At 44.9% G+C, this 13,099-nt stretch overlaps 1 protein-coding gene across 1 annotated transcript; it reads left to right on the top strand.

The window, feature by feature from the left end:
- Positions 1 to 454: 454 nt before the first annotated feature.
- On the top strand, positions 455 to 8,722 carry CCNG2 (cyclin G2). The gene is made up of 7 exons (XM_009566144.2): positions 455 to 968; positions 2,279 to 2,416; positions 3,402 to 3,652; positions 3,793 to 3,871; positions 3,952 to 4,050; positions 4,833 to 5,038; positions 5,540 to 8,722. Exons 1-7 carry the CDS (start codon positions 858 to 860, stop codon positions 5,670 to 5,672), a joined length of 1,017 nt encoding a protein of 338 aa, XP_009564439.1. The 5' UTR covers positions 455 to 857; the 3' UTR covers positions 5,673 to 8,722.
- Positions 8,723 to 13,099: the final 4,377 nt, after the last annotated feature.

The following is a 13,099-nucleotide window of genomic DNA, read 5'->3' as shown; positions in this document are numbered from 1 at the left end:
CTAGATAGGCAACCAATCAGAAAAGAGCTTCCCTAGCTCGACCACCAATCAGAAGAGAGTATCCCTGGCCCGGCAGCCAATCACAGCAGGTAAACAACACGCCCTCGACGGGGAGGGGGGAGCGGCGCTGCGGACCAATCAGCGGGCGGGGAGCGCGGACCAATCAGAGCGGGGCAGGCTTTGGGCGGTCTTTTTAAAACCGGGCAGCCCCCGCAGGCTGTCCCTTTAACGGAGTGATGTGACCTCTGTGTCTCCCTCCGCCACAGCTTCGCGTTGCTCTCCGGAGGACCGCGGTTCCTCTGCGCTTTCCGCGGAGTGCTATTGCTCCTGGATCGCTGTGCCGTGCCCTGACCTCCCAGCCTCTTCTCTGGTTACCGCCAGGGTGCGCGGATGAGGCGGACTACTTTGCGGCGCCTCACGGGCCGGACCTAGGCGGAATCGCTGCGCGCGGGGCCCGCCCGGACAAAAACAAGGGAGCGGCGGGCGGCGCCTCCATTTTGATGCGGGGCTGGGGCTGAGACCGAGCGGGGGCTGCGGGCATCGCCGTGACTCGCCGGGGCGAGGCGGGCGGGCCGGCCCTGCCTGGATGTGGGGCCAGGCCCGCATCCGTGCGGTGACGGGAGCCGGGCTCGCCTCCCCGCCGGGGCGGTGAGGGCCGCGGGGGGGGCCGAGCCCGGTGCCCCCTCAGCACCGCCCCAAGGCCTGCTGCCCCCTCAGCGCAGCCTTGTGTCCCCTCAGCACCGCCCCGAGCCCCTTCGTGGGCTTCCCCGGTGCTGAGGGAACCTCGCAGACCTCCGCCGCCCCAGCTGGGTGTGTCGTCGAGGGAGAGGACCCCCGCCGAGCCGAGGGGAGAGAAGATGAGCAGCGAGGCGCTGTGGCTTTTCAAGCAGCTGAATCTCCACCTGGAGCAGGAGGGGAGGTTTCAGCCCCGAGAGAAGGGGCTCGGCCTCATCGAGGGCACCGTCGAGGTGAGGGGGCGTGGGGGGAGCCTTCTCAGGGTGCGAATTGCGGGATGGAAAAACTCCCAGCTGGAAGGGAGCGCCTTAATTTGGGAGAGTTAATTCTTCCGTCTATAAACGCCGCTTGCCTTTTGTTCTAGCACTGTTTTAATCCGCAGTTATCAACATGCGTTACATCAGCAAAGAGCTTGTGACCTACGGGGCAAGTGAAATATTCAGGCGTTCAGTATTTAGTGTTTAGCTTAAACGATCACGGTGAGCCAAGCGAACGCAGAACGAAGGGAAGTTAATTGTTTTCATCTCGGGAGCATGAAGGCTGAGGTGTCATGTAGGCGACCAACAAATTAGGCTGAGAGTGTTGGGGTTCTTCAGCCTGGAGAAGAGAAGGCTCCAGAGAGCCCTCAGGGCAGCTTCCAATACAGAAAGGGGCTGCAGGAAAGCTGGGGAGGGGCTGTTTACGAAGAGCGTGTACTGGTAGGACGAGGGGGGAAGGCTTTAAATTGGAGGGCGGGGGGGGAGAATGGAAAATTTGATTAGACATCAGGAACAAATCCTTAACGAGAAAGGTAGGGAGGCCCTGGCCCAGGTTGCCCAGGGAGGTCGTGGCTTCCCCGTTCCTGGACGTGTCCAAGGCCAGGTTGGATCCAGTGGGAGGTCTCCCTGCCCATGGCAGGGGCTGGAAACTGTTTGGGCTTCAAGGTCCCTTCCGACCTAAACCGTTCTACGATTCTGTGAAATGAGGAAGTGAGCAGGTTTTCATTAGCAAGGTCTAAGGAAATTAACCTCGGAACACTTGGTGGTTAATGGCAAGAAAAAAAACAAGCATAGACACTTCCACTTTAATCAACTCTTACTCCTTTGAATGTTTGTGAGCCTTTTGGAAGGAGACTTAAAGTTTAAAAGTCTCAGAAATCGCTCTGCTTGCTTGTTTTGCAAGCACAGCTTTTGTCACTTAAATACTGACATGCAGGTAGAGAGGAGGGTAAGCTGGGTCATCTCTGTTTTCATGAGGTCAGGAGTCCCTGTGAATGCATGCACTTGGTCACTATTGTTTTAAAACAGCAAGTGCATACTTGAAATGTGGTTGTGATGGGAATTGCACCAGGGAGACTTGGGACTAGGCTGTAATCCGGGTACCTTGTCTATCTTTTTGAATCTCAAGTGTCTGAATTAATTATTTCAAGTTGAAAGAAATCAAACATTTACAGAAGAAAACAGTTGTTTTCCTTTGACCTGAGTAAAACATGACTTTGGGGATAGGTTGTCACAGCCACCACTGCTGCCACTGAATAATTCTGACTTGCCTTTTTTTACTGTAGAATGAAAATACTCTGTGTCCGAGACAAAGGAATGCCAAGGTGGAAGATCTTTGGAGTCTGACCAACTTTTTCGGGTTTACAACTGAAACGTTTGTTTTGGCTGTTAATATTCTGGATCGATTCCTGGCTCTTATGAAGGTATTTTGGGGAAGAGGACCTGCTGTAGCGTGAGCTGGCAATACATGAGCTTCCTGTGAACTTTCTTGTCTGACAAAAAGGGGAAGGTTGAGATCTACTACATAGTTGTGGCTATTTTCTCATTCTATGCTAGCATGAGTTCTGAAGTCCTTTGTAAACTTCAAGTTGAGTATAGCTCTTGCATGGAAGATGAGCTCACATCCATGTGATTTATTAGCTATTTTATACTAAGGTGTATCTTTACCTCTAAAGGCAAGTAGCAACGTGGTTTATTTCCTCTACTAAGTCTGTAGCCTTCACCATGTAGATTTAAAAGACCTAGAAAGAGCAAAAGTATTTGTTACAGACCATTTCTAGTGTTTGGTGTCTAGTTCTGGTGTCAAAGCTTAGCATTAGAACTAATAATACGTGATCATTGATTTCCTGGATGTTTTTGTGCTACTTTATGGCAGACAACTGAACCTAAACCAGTTCCCTGCTATTAAGTCGGCAGAAAAACTAAAAGTTGCATCATTTCTCTGGTCTGACTGCCCTTGAGGTTGCACAAAACATTGTGGGAGAGAATAGAGAGGTAGGAACAAGTAGAGGGATAGGACTGCCTAGAACAGGCTCAGGCTGGATCTGTGTAGGCTTTAAATGAGGTGAAGTGAGCACTGCCTCTTGGAGAAGTGGGGTATTGCAAGTCTCCCTGCAACTTATTTGTTGTGTAGTGGGGTGGAACAATAGAGGGTGCTCAGCTGTCAGCTTCACTTGCCCTGATGGCAGATTGATATAGCTTTACTGGCTCTGCTGAAAGTCAAGTGATGAAACTGAATGGGTGAGGTGTGTGAGCTGACTGGTCTGCTCGAGAGAAACAAATCTCCTTCTGTTGAACTGTGAATATTCAGACAAGCTCACCTAGGCTGGGTGAGCTGTCAAGTGCTTCTGTTTGGTAAACACAGTGTCTGGGAGGGTGAGTATTCATAGTGCTTTCTCTTATTTTTAGGTGAAACCGAAGCATTTGTCTTGCATTGGAGTTTGCTGTTTCCAACTGGCTGCCCGAGTAGTCGAAGAAGAATGCAATATTCCATCTGCTCATGAGATCATCCGGATCAGCCAATGTAAATGCACTGTGTCCGACCTGAAACGGATGGAAAAGATAATTTCAGAGAAGTTGCACTTTGAGTTTAACGCTACTACTGCCTTAACCTTCTTGCACTTGTACCATGCTATTGTACTCTGTCATACCTCAGAAAGGTGAGTTGAGTTGCATGTTGGGGATGGTCTATGTGTTTGCTAAGCAAATGGGATTGGCTGTAGAGGAGGCAGCTCCTTAATTTTTACCTTCTGACAAGCGAATGTTGATTAAAAGACTTCTTCCCTTTGGTGTGTTTCAGGAAAGAAGTATTGAATCTTGACAAATTGGAAGCACAGCTAAAAGCTTGCAACTGTCGTTTAGTCTTTTCTAAAGCAAAAGTAAGTAGAAGTAGCTCTCTTTGATTTTTGAGTAAGCTTTGATTCATGTCATGTTGAGCAATGTTTTTTTGTCCTTCTAGCCATCTGTCTTGGCCTTGTGCCTTCTCACTCTGGAGGTTCAGACATTGAAGTCTGTTGAGCTGTTTGAGATCCTTCTGCGTGTTCAAAAGCATTCTAAGGTTGGTATTTTCCATGGGTTGCTTTAGCATCAGCTGAAGTAAGCAAGGAACCAAGTCGCTAAGCATCTGTCTGCAGCTCTTGTAACTAACACTGTTTCCTGGGTAGAATGCCAAATGCAAAAAACTGCTTAGAGAATGAGGTCAGGTAGTCCTTTTGCACTGGCACTTCTTGGTAGCTGCCTGGCAAGCAAATGGACAATGGTTTAAAAAAAACAACTTAAATGTGTGAAACCAGAAGAGATCTTGTGCTTTTACGTACACAATATGTGCTTTAACAAGCAGCTGATTGAACTGTGTACAGTTCTAGCTGTGTGTTCTAAGGAAACCTCCATTTGGTTTGAAGGACTACAGTAACTTCTAGGCTGTTTATTTTGCCTGAATGACTGATATACAGCTTCTAGCTGCCTACTGTATCAGCTGATGGTCTAAACCAAGCTTTCTACCCTTACAGGCAAGTTAAACTAACTCAGTTTCTTGAGGGCTGCAAGCAGTTCTATGAAGTGTGAGATTGTTTGTTTTACAATAGAATAACCTTGGTTTCATTTTTCTTTTGGAAGTGATAATGTTAAGAGCAACAGGCAGGCAAACTTAACTCTGACTTCAATGAGAGTGTGTCTAGGAGGTGTATAGGAGTTCACCTTCAAAAAGTAGCCCGGCTTTGAAGGTGTCACAGTTGTGACTCAGTTATATTTTGACTGATTTTTTCAAGCCTTTTCAGAGAAGGCAAAATGGAGGGAGAGGTTATCTTTAGAGCCTGTGTAGATTCTTTTTTCACTTTTCAGATAAGCGATAGTGACCTGCTTTACTGGAGGGAACTGGTCTCAAAATGCCTCGCAGATTATTCTTCTCCTGAATGTTGCAAGCCTGATCATAAAAAACTAGTTTGGATTGTTTCAAGACGTACAGCCCAGAATCTACAAAACAGTTACTACAGTGTTCCTGAGCTGCCAACGATACCGGAGGGTGGATGTTTCAATGAAAGTGAGAGGTCAGTAAAACTTACACTAGGTGCATACTTAGGGAGCTCTCATTTTCTGGAAATGCTAATGGCAGCTCTATATAACTAGGCTTATTCCATACTACTTGGAAAAAGTGTTAGCTTTGAAAATACTGGTGGACTTTAAAGTATATCTTAAACAGAACAGAAAATCGGGTAACTGTCATTGTGGCATACAAAAAGTGCAAGTACTTTGCAGGGTGGGGGAGGTGGTGTTAATTTTTTTTAAGGCAGGGGGGCTTACAAACCATTTAAGTCTTCTAAAGTAATTTAATATCTTGAACACTGGCTTCTTGGTTAATTGGAGATTTTTGGCATGGCAATAGGAGAAGTTGTACCTTGTTGTGATTTAAGTGCTGAGGAGTGTTTAGGTTTTGGGATGTTATGCTAGGAGCGGAACAGCTTGCAGGAAAGCACAGGACTGATGAGTACTTTGCCACTTTTAAACAAAAGCACAACCCCTTAAATTACCTTTCCTACTGTTCCTTCTAGCGAAGACTCCTGTGAAGATATGAGCAGTGGAGAAGAAAGCCTTAGCAGTTCTCCTCCGAGTCATCTGGAAGGCACCTTCTTCTTTGAAATCAAACCTAAAACAAAGTGGCAAACTCTTAGCTGTCGGTCTTAGCGTCAAGTCTTGATTGTATTAGGCTGAGACTTCTAATGCACCATTGAGTCTTTTGGCAATAATAAATGAAGTGGTAATCTGTAAACTGTATTAAGGCAAGAATTGCTGTGGTACATCGATGCTTTGAATGCCTGCCTTGTTTGGGTTTTTTTGGCTGTTGTAGTTTTAAGGAAGAAAAAAAACTGTTCAGGTGCCCAGTTCAGAGAAAAGTTCATGTATAGTTCTGTTTGCAACAAATGTAAATGCAGTACCATACCTGGTTGTCCAAAACAGTTAGCGCAGCTAAACACAGCAGCAGCAGTGAAGGCTGGCAGCATCCGGGTCTGTGTTCACAGGAACACAGCCAATACATAGTAGGAGGCATTTTCCTCCTTCTACTTGGCATTCATTCTCATTTGGAGAAGTGTCCAGTTTTGGGGTCAAGATGTTTGCCAACTTGTGTGAGTCCAGCGGGGAGCTGCCAAGATGGTTCAGTGCTCTAGGGCTTAAGACTTTTGAGGAGAGGCTGAACCAAGCTTAGCCTGTCAAAGCAGCCTTGGAGGGGAAAGTAGGATTGAAGAACAGCCTTTTGGTGGCTGAGGAGATGATTTCATAATCTTGAATGAGGAGCATGGGGCAAGAATGAGAGGTTAACATTACATTGAAATGTAAAGTTCTCAGTTACTGGAAGAAGGTTGCTCCATGGGACAGTCCAACATGGGAGCAGACCGAGAGGGCCTGTGAAGTCTTTGTCCTGTCAAGTTCTCGGGATTCAACATGGCAAAACCCCAGGCTTGGTTTGAATTCAGTGTTCACGCTGCTTTGAGCAGGAGGTAGGACTAGAGCCTTCATGAGGGCACCTCCACCCTTTATTTTGGGGTCAGATTGCACTGGCAGAGTAGGTTTTGTAGACATAGAACCAGTCTGAAGTGATTTACTTTCTAATGGGCCAGATACTGAAACTGCTTTAACACCTCATGTGCTGTGTTCCTCTGCAGCAGGATCTTCAGTTGTGTACTCCAAGTAGATTTTTTCTCTTCTTAAAGCTTGGTTTTTATAAACTTCAGGAATGTGCACTTGGCACAGGAGTATGCATGGTGGAGGAAGAAGTTTCTAGTTAATACTACTTTTCATTAAAGGATAGTATGAAGCATCTGGCAGGGAGTAACTTCATGTTTTCTTTAATACTGTTTTTACACTGAAATTCATATTGTGTACTTCAGTGTGTTTAAAATCGTTAACATGTCAATCCATGCTATTAGCTTAGACTTATTAAAATGGTACATCTTGATAAGTCTACATTCCTTTTAATATTTAACCCTTGTAGTTGTTTTTCCAGTATATTCACGTTATTGATTGAGTCATAATCAGACTTGTTTGCATGCTTATGTAAAGCAGTTAGTGCAGGAAAAGTTGATATTATGCAGTAATATCAGGTAAATGTGACGTTGATGAAGTAGTTAATGTAATGGTTTTTCTGAACTTCTATCAAAGCACAAACTGAAGTATGATTGTGTTTCTCTGCATTGAGAACATGGCTAGGTAGCAAGTGGACTATGATTAGCTCAGAATAATGGTGTGAAGTGTGTTGGTGCCAAAGTAGAAATGAAGGAGCAAACAAGCTAAAGGCTGTTTTGTAGATGCAAGCATTGCTTTAGAATGGTAAGAGCGGTGCTGTGAGTTCGTAACTGTTCTGTGATTTCAGTTTCATAAAAATACAAAAAGTTTACAAAAATGTATATAAAAATGTAAATGAAAAAATGTACAGAAAAAAATTTAAAATACAAAATGAGCAGAAAATACTGTATTTTTTTACGTTCTATGTAACTTTTTGTAGGTATGTTGCATGTAGATAGTAACTTATTGTGTACTCTGTATGATATAAATACTGTACACCTGAAAACTTCTTATTTCCAGTCTGCGCCTGGAAGCTCACTTCGAAATAGAGTACTTTGCTTACAGGTAACAAACCTACTGACTCTTGTTTTGGTTGAGAACAAAAATAAACCCAGTGCTGTATTTGTTAACTGGTGTAAGTTACGGTTGATCACTTGAAGCTTTTGGCTTGCCTTTTTTTGTTGTATACCTTGTATAGTTCCATGTTCTTCAGAAGCTTTTGTGAGCCATTTACAAAGGAAGACTTCTGTATGGCTTGCTACTGGATGGAAATCTCTTCAGTTTTGCTCCTGTCAGTTTAAGAAGCTGGTGTGAGGTATCTCTGCTTATCCAGCTGCAACGGGCTCTGTTGTACTGTGATGAGTGGTGCGAATGGTTCAGCCACATATTTGGCATGTGGGAGATCCAGCTAGTGGTCATGTTCCTGGTTTTGCTGGATTTGTGGTTGCTGCTGTTCTGGGTCTACTGAGAGGAGCATGGTCTCTGGGTGTTTGCATCTTGCCATTCCAAAATACATACAGTAACTCATCAAAGGCAAAATGGAGCTCGCTTCCTTTTTATCTCATCCTGCCAAGTTATTCTCAAATGGTGCCTATGTTGTGAAAACTAAGGAATAAGGAGCTGTAAATGGTTCTTGCTGGAAACATGCTCTTGGCCCAAGGAAGATGGGGGAGCCAGGACCTGCACTCCACTGCCTGCTGAGATGGTGATTAGCATTGTGATTGACCAACTGCATCTTGTAGCCCAGTGCAGAACTCTTTGTGCTTGTTCTTGTGTGAGGGACGGAATGAGTGCAAAGGTGCTCAGGTCGGCCAGGCCAGCCTGTTCTCCAGCTCTGGCTGCTGCTGCTATCAATAGAGAACCCTGCCTCGCATGTTCGGGCATTGGGGCTGGGAATGAACAGAGAGCTGTGGGGCTGACAATGAGTGCTGTTACTCATTGGCAGGGAGCACCTATGGGAAGAATAGGGCCACTGATACTGTTAAAACAATCCAGAGTGTAGTGATGCAGCTTTGTCTTTATGGAGTTCATAGCAACATTTTAAATAGAGGAATGCACTAGAAAGCTTTTCACTTCCCACATACAACAGATGAGGGATGGATGCTTGACATTAAGAGTTCTGTGTGAAATTCCCTTCTGTCTGTTAACCAACATGTACTGCTGACAATGAATTCCTCTTGGAAATGCGCACTGTGATGTTTTAAGAGCAATGGCTTCCTTGCTGTCTGTGACCGCTTTGAACAGCTACTGCAGCAAAGATGTTCTGCATGTACTTCAAAGGCGCTTGCTTGGGTTGCTTCAGTACAGTAACCGCCTTGCTCGGGAGACCGTAGATAATGCATGTGCTGCGTGGGTGGGCTCTTATGGAGGTCAGAAGCCATGAGCAACATTCCAGGGTTTACTAACAGCTTGTGAGATGAGTCTGTTTAATAAAGCTTGAGGTGTACCATTCAGCCTCTTTCAAGTTTGCCCCAGCATGAAAAGAAACTTGATTGCAAGAGTATTGTCAGGTTCACTAATGTGGTTTGATAATTTAGGCTCAGCTTTGATTTTGTTGGGTTGGATAGCTGTGTATTCCTCTGAGGAGGCTGTGTTGAAAGAATGGGCTTGCACGGTTGGCTTGTTTTTAATAGCAGAGGTGTGCATGGTTTGCAGATGCAGTTTGGGGCTTTCTTGTATCATGAGGTGAAACTTTAAACACTTGCAGTCTCAAGAATTGAAATGTGTGCTCGTTTTCGTAAGGTGCCTTGTCAGTAGGACTGGTTTGGGTGGGGGCTGAGGGAGCTGCAAGGGAGTGTTTCTATGGGGAGGCAGCTCCCAGCTGTATGGATTCTGTATGAGCTCCGGGATGTTGCTTCCTGTGCCTCTGTGAGACATTATGTTGCCTAACCTATTTATAGTGTAGAGCTGAAAGTTCCTGTGGGTGTAGACAAGCCCAGGTTTCTGAGAGAATCTTGAGGTGTTGTTATACTGCTTGCCTGCTCTTCTGTGGCTGACTGAGCCAGGCTGCAAGGACCAGTACTGGAACTGCTTCTGTTCCTTGGGAATTGTCATAATTAATTAATGATAATGGCCTTTTAAACAGGAAACTTGACTTCACCACTTGATTCCATAACAAGTGATGTGAAGCAATACAATCTTTCAGTGTAAATCAGTCACAATGTTCAGGCTCCAGTCTTTAACAGTTCCCCATTTTTTCTGATGGAATGAATAAAGTTTCTGCCGGTCAGTGCTTAAAGCGGGCTCAGTACTTGACTGTAGCAGGAAAAGCTGAACTGTGCTCTGAAGGAAACAGCTGATGTAAAACTGCCTCATAATCTCATACTGTTTCTTTGCTTGCTTGTGGAGGGGCTGGATCAATAGGCGAGTCCCTTAATCTTGTGATACCAGTTGGCTCTCAGAGCTCTGAAGCTCAGGGAAATGTGAATGTGGGTACTGGAGCAAGGCCAGAAATCAGTTTCTGTGGTTCCCAGTTTGATATGCATTGCATAGGGCCTTTAACAAGGTAAAATATGTCTCCATTTCTGAACAATGTCTAATAGGCTCCCTAAAAACTTGATGCAAAATGGCCACTGGTTTTGTTGGAGCAGAGTGCGAAGGAGTGTAAATAGAATAGAAATAAGTATAGAGTCATCAGCTGAGAGAAACTGTAGATTTTATTAGCATAAAATAAAGCATTAGACTAGAAGGTGTTAAACGGCTCCGACTCTGGTCTCTGTCCACTCTGTACCATTTGAGCAGATAATTGTTGTTCTTTATCTTGCGATACAACTGATGTTACACAGCCTTGCTTTATGGCTTAAGCCTCAAAGAGTCTGTGTAATGCATATACTTAAAGGAGAAAGTTGCCATAACAACTGAATGAAACCAATTAGAGTAATAAGCAATTAAAATCTCATCCTTAGTGTTGCATAAACATAGCATTTTGCTCATGAATTATTAGTAATCTTGCCTCTAGACCTGCATGTTCTGTTCCTGATTTGCAATCTCAACAGTTTTTGAATTAATGAAGCATTTCATTTCTCCTTCAAAGAGTGCTGGTGGGGGCTTTTTTGGCCACAGTGAGTAAGTCTTCCTCAGAGATGTAAACACTATTAAAACATTTAAATGAAGGAAGCATTCATGATGGGATTTCCAGAGCACTCAGCCCTGGCTTCATTCTCACACGGTGAAGGTAATGGGAGAAACGAGCATATGATGAGAAATTTTGTCCTGTACCTAGGCAGGCAATTGCAATTCCTTCCGCTGTCACACACTTCCTCCTTCACCTTCTCTGTAGTCTGAATCTCCTCCTTCCTTTGTTCCCTCTCAGCAGAACAAAGAGGAATAGCTCCTTACCACAGCACTCAATTGTCAAGGACAACTCCCCTGGAAACAGAATGTAGCTGTTCTGAAAAGGTGGGATGCTTAAGGGCCTGTGAGAAGGTAGGGCTTGTATTACACACGGTTATGTGGACCAAGCTGAAGAGTTGCAGTTGTGCAAGTTACGCAAGGGTGGAAATGCAACATCTCTATTTACTTTGCAAGGGCCTCTGTGCTTGTTCTCTGAGTGTTTCATGTAGCTGTGGGTAAAAGGTTTCAAAGGTTGGAGTCGAATTTACAATTCCAAGTCTCCAAGGAACTTGGGAAAACATTACTGTAGTCTAAATAACTGTCTTCTTGCATACAATAACTGAGTCAGGGATCTAGGACGTCTTTTTCTTCTAGAGCTTAATTATTAACCATGTTTGGGGGCAAAAGGACTTTAGGGGATCCCTAGCTTTGGCTTGCTGTCCTGCAAAGACAGCAAAAGTGAAGGCTGGCAGCGTAATTGTTTGTAGCACTGCAGCTGATCAGAAACTAGGCACGGCTTACATGCCAGCTCCTTGCCCAGGACGTTGGCGCAGCGTCAGATAAAGCTGCTCTGTGACAAAGAGCAGAGTAGTCTGTTCCTCCCTTGCTCCATTGGGAGAGAGAAGGGACACTGCAGGTCCCAGTGTATGCTCTGCACTCCTGCACCATCTGCCTGCTGTCCTCCAAGTAAACTGCTGTGAGAAGCAATTCCGGTATATTTCCCATGAGACTGAGACCCCCTCTTCTTGGAATGCCATTTGCAGAATTGAGCAGTGCTGTCTTACCAGAGGCACTGTCCATTGCATCCAGAGGCCATCTGATACCTTTTGCTTTTTGGAATATTTATAGTTCCATTAAATGTAATCCTGCCACGTTTATCCTGTATGAGCCATTGGGAACAGCCACACACTCAACGCTGTAAATGCAACGTGAGCTGCTTATATTGGTTCTGAAATCACATGTGGCTCCCTGGAAGGAATTTGGGTTTGTTCCATTCTAAAGATGTGTACTTTGGTCAGTTCCATCCACAGCCCATCACTGCTGCAGGAACAGCTGTTGTATTCTTACAAGCTCAAGTTAGGTGACCTTCCTCTGCTGACTGTACCCATTGCTTCATGCTTCATTACCATCTGTGGGGACTTTGTCCCATCTTTCTTCGAACTGGTGTGTTCCTTTGGTCCTCATAGTTTCCTGAGGCAGTGAGCACCTTAAAGAAAGCTGTGTGAAAAACATTTCCTTTTATTTTGCTAAACTTGCTGCTGGGTGGTGACACTTGATACCTTTAGTGGTGTGTCCTGAGCAGTTCACAGAGTTGTTCCCTTTTTACTTTCCCCAGGACATTCACAATTTTATGCACCGCCATCACCTTCCCATCTTTATCCTTCTCTTCTGTGCAGAAGAGCCATAACTTTGAATGCTGAGATGATTCAAGAACCACATTACCAGCATGTTGGCTCAAAATGTCCAAGTAATGACTTCTAACAGGACTCCTTTTCACAAGAAACATGCTGGTCAGATGAGACAGTGCATTCTTGTAGACAGTGGTTTACAGTTTTGGGGCTAACAAAACCTAATGGAGAGAGGTGCTCCACTTTTCCCAAAATCCCCAGTCCCTTGGTCTCAGATTTCTCCCTGGTGTTCCTGGACCTTGCTGCCCGTTTGTGTGTGTGTAGCAGCCATTGATGCTCGTCACACTGTTCTCATCCATCGAGTTGGCTTCATTTGCTTGCTGGAAAACAAGAAACTTTTTCAAATTTGCTGTTAGGTACAAAGTTTCTTCAGGTTACAGTGTTTCTGGTATTTCTTTTCCAAAAATATCTTCGTGCTATTGGTTTTTTTGAGCACTTCTGTATGAAGAAGTGGTGTACATGTTGTCCTGGGAATGTGAAGGCCTGATTCTCTACCTGCTGCGAAAAGAAGGAATGCAGAGGGAATGGCAGGAAGATGTGCCAGGGGAGGGATAGTTTGGACTTTAGGAATAGGCACTTCACTCAGAAGGGGGCTGGAGCACTGGAACAGTGCTTCCAGGGAAGCAGTTATGGTGCCAAGCATGACAATATCCAAGAAGTGTTGGCACAAAATCCTCAGATGCATAGTGTGAATGTTGGAGGTGTCCTATGCAGGGACAGGAGTTGGACTCGATAATCCTTGTGGGTCACTTCCAACTCAGGACATTGTGATTCACTCTTGCACCCCAGACTCTCTAATTGCACATTAGT

Source organism: Cuculus canorus, chromosome 4, assembly GCF_017976375.1.
Source record: "Cuculus canorus isolate bCucCan1 chromosome 4, bCucCan1.pri, whole genome shotgun sequence".
NCBI classification, from domain to species: Eukaryota; Metazoa; Chordata; class Aves; order Cuculiformes; family Cuculidae; genus Cuculus; species Cuculus canorus.
This window is presented reverse-complemented; position numbering and strand designations above follow the sequence as displayed.